Consider the following 8,311-nt stretch of genomic DNA (forward strand, 5'->3'; position numbering starts at 1 on the left):
CCTTAACTCTATATAGGGTTGGTTGATTTAACTGACCTCGTAACCACCATTAAAAATTAGGAAATAAATCTAAATTACCCTTTTTTTTGTTCTAGAATGACTGAAGATTGTAACAGAAAACCACAAAAGTTTATTCTAAATAACTTAAATCTCGTAACAGTATATATCTATTTATATTTATTAATTTTTTTGTTTTATAGACCTTTGAACCGTGTCTGACTAATAATCCCACCACATAAGTTGTAAATCATGCAGCGCACACTACAGTATTGAATAGCATAAAATTGGCTTTTACAAAGTACAAATGTCTTACTCTTCCTCGTCTTAGTACTAACGTACCAGTATTTTGTAAAATACAATCACATTTTGGTAACCATACATTACATATACATTAATACTATTTACAAATAAATTCTTAAATTTCAGTTATTTTTCTTAAAACATAGTACAATAAATAAAAAATATATAGAAAACAATGATCGCTACTACTTACAATGTAACAATTTTTTTGTACTCGTGTGTCATATTTGCTAAGCCTTGTCAAATTTCGTACATGGAGAATGTAAAAAATTTTTTGTAGGTTTTACATATGCATTTTGAAATAACAAAAATTATAAGTTACTATACCAACCCCACAAAATTCCACTGTAATATGTGGCTTCCTAACTAAGCTGTATTTGAATCTAAAAAATCTCATTTCCTATCAGCATGTTGTCTTGGTCACCGCTTTGCAATGGTAATAACAACTTTACCAACATAAATACTTTAAAAACACTGAAAGAAGTATGTAGTTCAAAATTAGCACTTTCAATTGTTTATAAACATGTAATTGAGAGAAGTGGGCAAAGATAAACAAATATTTTCAAAAAAAGAGAAGGTGAGTGGAGCCACTGTGATGGGTTTGCTAAATATCTCAGAAAATAGAAAAGGTAGGAGGTTCTTATTTTATATTTTAACTTATCAATATTGGTAATTTGAGTTCCTAATTAGTTAAAAACTGTAGATTTTACATTTTTTTATGCCCACAATAAAATCTGAGCAAATGCAGACAACGATGTGCCATATGACACACAAACAATTGATATTTAGCAATTTTTTTTAATATTTACTTTTGAACTAAGAAATTAAATAATGTATAATACTAAAATTTGAATTACAAACTACAATTTTATTCCAAATTTATGGCCATATATTCATAAAATAGTTATTTAATAAAATTTTGAATGTAAGTCTACAAAACATGATAACATGCACTCTGACCCCAACCCGTATGGAAAGGGTTAATGCTCTTCCCACATCTAATATATCTGACAATTAAGGCTTACAACTGATTTAAGCTTTACAAGTTCTTATCATTATTATTTAACACTTACATATATTCTAATTATGTAAAAAGTAAAATTACTTCAGATTAGAAACTTACGCACAGTCGGATAGATCTCACTGACATAAATACGCAGCAAGTGAAGACTTGCAGCACATATATAAATCAGTCTCTCGAGATCCAGCAAAGCTGCTGTAGCCGGCATAGAAGCCGTCTGGGCTGTTTCACATAAGCCAGCTTTGAAAGTCTGCCAGCTCCAACGCAGAAGTTTTAGTAGAGAATGGAAACAATCCTGTAATAAATAGCAAGTTTTTCAAATATTATAAACATTTTCACCCCATTCTATTTTTATCAGCATTGTAATATTAGAAGTTTAAAACAAAAGCTGCGCAATGTTATTACTTAAAAGAATTGTATAAAAAAGATGTAAATATACATGGCAAGGAAACACAAATCTCATCTAAAATATTCTGTTTAATATATGAAATATATATATGTCTAAGTTAATGTTGTCATACGGATTCAAAAATTGGAAAATTAATTTTAATACAATAAACAAACAAATGCCAGTTTTCAAAGACTACTTTCCAGGAGGATAGGTAACTGACTTTTTAAAAATGAGCATATTTCCATTTTAAAAATCACTAACCTTTTTAATACTGTTATATAATGCACTGACTAAAGATTAGCATAAAAGATCTTCCAATTTATAACTACTCCAAAATGTCCAGCATAAAACACAATTTCAACTACTACTGCACTGTTTCTTTACTTTTACCATTTGTCATAAGAGTCTAAAATAAGTAACACAGTAGCATGTGAATTCTGAATTTTTCTAGTCTACTAGTTAATTGTTACTTTATGCTATTGGAAAAGTTTTAATATACAAGCAAAATACTTGTATAATTTAAATAAAAAACTTTTACTTCTAAAAAAATTAAAAACGGAGACAATAAATAAAATAGATATTTTTAAATCAATCAAAAACAATATTCTTTTAAGACAAGTGTGTTCTTACTGGGACAACAGTTCTTGAAAATTCTTTACTCAAAATGCAGAGTGGTTCAATTGTGTCAGGCACTCTTTTGGTAGAATGACTATCTGGTGCAACCACTCTGAAAATTAAAAACAGAAATTACATTTACATACATTTTCATGTAACCTATACATTTACATTATATTTGAATAGAGTTTAATTTTAAGAAATCATGAAGCTCTCCCTGTTTTGTAACAATAGGTCCTAAATGTTCTACACAAGTTATTTCTTTGAAAATATTGAAATAATAACTCATTTTCAAACACCAAATTAGAAATTGCCATTAAAAGTTTATAACATATGTTAAAAAAAACAACACAGATAAAGTAACAAAAAATACATATTAAAGTATTTGTTTATTTCTAAAACGAGCCCAAAACTAGCCATCCCTTATTTTGAACTGATAGACTAGAGGGATGGCATCTAGTCAACAGCACTCAACACTAAATTTTAGCTAATCTAATCAAACAAAGGGATTTAACCACCACTTTTAATGCAACCATGGTATCATATCCAATATTAAAGTCTCAATAATAACAAGTTCTGTATTAAAACAAATTTTTAACATATTTCAAAACTTCAGTAGCTACATACCTGTATAACAACTGAGGAATTTGTCCAGCATTAACATCAGTTCCATTATTAGACTTCTTTGAGCTTTTGAAGCAAAATACAACCCTATAAAACAGGTTAATTTTATAAATATATGTACAGATATTTTACATCATCACTGGAAACTATTATTAATATTAATCATATCACTTTATATGTACCAGCAAAGAGAAAATTTTAAAGTTTATTATTTATTAGATTTTTCACCTAATATTTTTGATACAGCAGTGAGAAGATTCAACAAAATTTCAAATGATGATAAAAAAAGTAAACTAAAATCAACATTTAATAAAATAGATGAAAAAGGAAATTTTGTTTCTACCATATATCCCAGGTTTGTCATGACAAATTTTTGTAAACTTAAAACACAAAAAAATCTCATTCCCATTTATAGACCACTGAATTCATCAAATATGGAGAAAACTGGTATTTATAAAATCAAAATAATTTTAAATTACCAGAGTGTGTTCTAAATTATGCTTGAAGGCATCTAGATTATTCTAATTTAAAATTTCATTGACAAAATTAAAAAAGTTGAACATATATGGACAATAAAAGATTAAAAACTGTTTAAACAGATGGGTTTTTTAAATTCTAAAATATGATGTTGCCAAATAGAGCTTTGCAATCTGTAATGACAAAATAGGATGACTGGCAAGCTTAGTGATCAAACCTCAATATCAGAATTAGTATTCTAATGTGGCTTTGAAATACTTAAAAAAAATGTATATTTTTTTTACACAAATATCAGGTCAAAGCAGCCAATGAAAACCAAACTGTCTACATGACTACTTTATTATTGTGCTTGTCTTGATTGTTTTTTTTACAGTGTGATATTTATTTTTCCTTTTTTTAAATATTATTATAAGTAACATAAAACAAATAACTTATTATCACTATTATCATCCCTAAAAGTAAGAATTAAGTAATATAACAAACAAAATAAATAACTAAATGAAGAGAACAGACCAAGTGCAGTAAGAAAGTGGTCATTCTAAATAATGTTTTCATATGCATTTTAAAATATGGAACAAAAATAAAACAAACTATATACAGGAAAATAATTCTTAAATAGTCCAAATTTTGCCTCTTATATAATATTTATAGTACTGTATTATTTACCTCATTATGATCACATCAATTTCATGATCACTGACCCCTGTACCTCAACCCCTCCTTATTTCTTTATAAGATATTTTAATATTTCATTACGTACAAGCTGAGGTACCTGTCCTTTGTCAAGGTTATGGATTTAAAAAATGTGGGGGTTGGATGCTATAAGTAACACAAAAACCTAACTTTCGCACAATTTATTTATAACATAACATACTAATACAGTATTCATTATTACCTCATCCAAAGTTTGTATAAGCTTAAGAATGCACTGTGTATATACTTAAAACATGGTATACACTGTGCAATTTTCAGGGTGACTTTGTACAAAGAGGTAGCAGCCAAAGTAGCAGCAGTAGTGGTGCTTTCTGTTACCTGCTTTCAACACCTAGCTCTTAATGTCTTTCCACACTGTTTCATTTTATTAATTAAGTGATGGTCATTGTCTTATGGGATGAAGTTTTAAGGTTGCTGGTCAAAGTATGAAGTGGTTATAACTCAAGAAACAGCTCTTCATATCAGTGTTATGGTGGCTGTTGTAGTATAAACTTCAACTGAGTTTATGTATTATTGCAATAGTGGTAGCCACTTGTTTTCATTGCATTCCTCCACAGAGAGTGTTAGTGCACTCTCTGAGATATAGAGGATATTTGTGTGCCCTCGCCACACCGTAAGTATGTTGTGTTATAGAAAATTTAATACTTTTTTGTTGTCGTTATGTGTAAGAATGTGGTGCCATCTATGAATGTAGTTAACATTAACTTACATCAAAGATAATAAATGCTCAATAACATCAACAATGAGGGTGGAGGGGTTATAAACCCCCATTAACATGCCTCTTGTTCCAAACTATCATCCCACAAAGTTTGGTTCAGATTGGCCCAGAGACCTAGGAGTAGTTAGATAAGAGACAAACAGACAGAGTTTTGTGCTTTATATATATGGTATGGTTTAATATTAACTTCAATCAGAGCAAACTATGTACTTAGAACAAAACTAAAAAATCAACCTGGCAATTAGTATAGCTAATTAAATATACCTTTCTTACATGTCTATTTGATAAGATTAGAATGAATTGTTTCATCAGTTAAGTACCTTCACTGTTAAAAACTAGTCTGGACTCTCATAACTGTGGATTTGGCATAATGGGAGATGAAGAGGAAATTCCAGTATATATTTTTTTTTTACTTTTTTCAGTAGATTTCATTTTTCATTGTTTTTTTTACATAACACTATAAAAAATAAAAATGTTCATAATCTATATGAAATTCTCTTACAATTGGAGTAGTCAAATATATTAAAATGTCTCTTTATAATCATTTTATTTGCATATGCAAAGAAAATCTTTTTGGTACACAACTGCAACCTCCAAGGACAAAATATAAATGTCATTTTGTCTCTGTTGACCTCATTATAAAAAAAAAAAAATCCTGTTGATTTGAATGAGATACTACTTGAAAACTTAACACGGATAATGACTTTGATCAATGATCTTGTCGGTCATCCATCATCATTCATCCAATATGCACATATATTTTTACAATTCTAAAAAGGAAGTATTGGGAAATTCAGAGAGCAGCTAAAACATGCCAAGCTCACATTTCACTTAACAACTGAGAATTCAAGCCACAACAGGTTTTCACAAGAGTATTTCAAGTTTGGGTACTATATTACTGTTTATAATATTTACAGGCCCCCCAGCTGTGCCTGCTGCTGCCAGCTTTTAAAATAAAGGCTGAAATTGACTGAAATACAGGCAGTTTTTAGTGTAATCACTCTTGCAAAAGTGCTACATTATAATCGTACAAGTTCTATAGAACCAAATATGGAAATATATTTGAAGCATAGTTGTTTCCCACTGTCTCCCTAACAACTGAGACAATCTTTCTTTCCTTGTAACTGAAAACATTCATTTCAGGAAATTGCTTTTTGAACTCTCATACATGAAGTGTGTGAAGCAGTCACTGAATTTTATATTTTAAATGAAGAGCAAAAAACCCTTTCTGCAAACCTCCATTTTTTACAGGCTGAAACATTAAAAAATAGGCTTTTTTGAAACCATTATACAGATCATAAAAGTTAAGCTTCTGAAAAATAGTTTTTAGAAATTTGTTGTGTTTATTAACATAAACATCAGTTTAATCTCTGAAATATTCATATTTTGTAATAGCTCATGTTTATTTTCTTCTAAACATTAAAAAAAAATGCAAATGGTGTTTATGAAATACCTATGCCTGCTTTGACCTTGACCCTCAAAAGTTAATCAAGTCTTGAACTTTAAAAGTAGTACTTGTGGCATTGTCAAAATCCACCCATCCATTCTCGAGATATCCTGTCCACAAAATATGAGTGGATGAACAGTGACAAACAAATATGCTCCATTCTGATGTGCAATAGGTGTATAAAAATCTTTAGGGTCAATAATCACCATAACATTACATGTGACAGTTTTCTCCATGCTTATTTCTCAAGGATTCTATTGTTTTTAACGTATTTACATAAAAGAAACATGCAATGTTCCTAGTTTTCAAAACTGGCACTAGTTTTAGACTTTATTATTAAACTTACTTTACAATAATTTTAGTTTTTATTAATCAGCTTATTCTATGCTGCTTCTTGTTTTTAATAATCAGCTTATTTCAACTAGTTTTTGTTTTTAAACTTTCCTGATCACATTACATTATACAAGAAAATATTACAATAAAACCTATAATAAAAACTAAGAAAAAGTTTATTTCTGCAATTATTTATTTTTTAATGCAATGTAACATCCACTTAAGTTGGTTTGAAAGTTAAAACACAATACATACTGATCTTCTGTAGTGACAGCTGACAAACCACTGGAACCACAATCACTGCTTGGCCCCGATATTCTTGCCCAAGCTACATACCATCTATTAGCCATTATGGATACCGGCTCATCAAACAACATGGGATACTTCTGTCTAAACAATAAGGAAAGTAAAACTTATAATTAGGTAACACTCAAAACTACAGTTCAGTTAAGTATTTCTAAAACATCTTTACATACTGTTTAATAAGATGCTAACATTGTATTGCTGGTTTTTGTCCTTTTTATGTTATACCTCACTGAAGATGTACAATAATATAGCTTTTATTACAGGGTCCTATTAATGTAGTGTCTATGCCAATGTGTATACTGCCAAGATACATGTATTGTACTTTACTTAGCTGTTAGTTAAACAAAATTGAGTCTCAAAGTGTTTTCACAGATTCTTTCAGTTGTGAAGTATAATGAAAATTTGTTTTCAGGTTATACTGTAATACTGAAAAATGATAAATTAGATTGTCATCATACAAAGTTTCATCATCCATTAATTGTTTTTTTATTTTCTGTGAATTATCATGTAATAAAAAAAAAGGCAGAAGAACAAGAAATTCAAACTTTTTGCTATGATATTTACAGACATTTCCAGAACTTGTGACTCAGTCATTACATAGATATTGTTATAAGAGGACATATTTAAAATACATCTTCGATGGACAATCTGAGCCATCCTTACAAAGGCAGTGCTACCGCCTGCCTGATAATATTAGCGTACATTGCTTACTGAATATAAAGTATGCACATAAACAATGTACTTATAATTCATAATAACCGAGTATTAAGAGCTGACAAAAAAGACTGTTCGAGTGTTGACCCAATCTTTAAAAACTGTATGAATTATTTTGCACTTTATCAAAAGCTCTTAACCCTATCTGCCCATGGCATAATTTACTGTGCAAGTTATGAAGTTTAGTGTTTTACGTTCAAAAGTTTACTAAACTATTTTTGTTTATGCTATACCAATTAGTATAGCATAAAATCGTAGCTAATAATCCATATTTTAATAGTATACAAGTTTTAAATTCTTAATTTTATAAGGCAATACATTTTTTGTAGTCATCCCATCTTCTCTATTATATTCACCACCCCTCCAATAAACACAAAATTTAACATAAATTACTCACTACAAAATTGTTATTGCTCAGACAAACCATAATTTTTATACCTTTCAATTTTGTTTGGCTACAGAGCCATCAAATAGAAAATCAGACCCCTCTTGCCACACCCACCTGTCACATCCTCTCTCTTTCAGGATTTGTTAATAGTTCTCTCTTATGTTTAATTCTGTATTATCTATAACCAATAGAAAGCCAAGGTTTTCATCTATCAAATGAAATATTATATTATGTTGTGTTTTGAACAGACAATTGTCAATTTC

General features: G+C 29.3%; 1 protein-coding gene across 1 annotated transcript in view; it reads right to left on the reverse strand.

Annotated features, from left to right (window-relative positions):
• Positions 1 to 8,311, reverse strand: part of LOC106478794 (E3 ubiquitin-protein ligase MYCBP2-like) — a 142,057-nt gene that overhangs the window by 86,949 nt on the left and 46,797 nt on the right. The window contains 4 exon segments of the mRNA XM_022382459.1: positions 1,424 to 1,616; positions 2,343 to 2,439; positions 2,955 to 3,038; positions 6,896 to 7,030. Of these exon segments, the coding sequence (XP_022238167.1) occupies positions 1,424 to 1,616; positions 2,343 to 2,439; positions 2,955 to 3,038; positions 6,896 to 7,030 (509 nt within the window).

This window comes from Limulus polyphemus, unplaced genomic scaffold (assembly GCF_000517525.1).
Source record: "Limulus polyphemus unplaced genomic scaffold, Limulus_polyphemus-2.1.2 Scaffold250, whole genome shotgun sequence".
NCBI classification, from domain to species: Eukaryota; Metazoa; Arthropoda; class Merostomata; order Xiphosura; family Limulidae; genus Limulus; species Limulus polyphemus.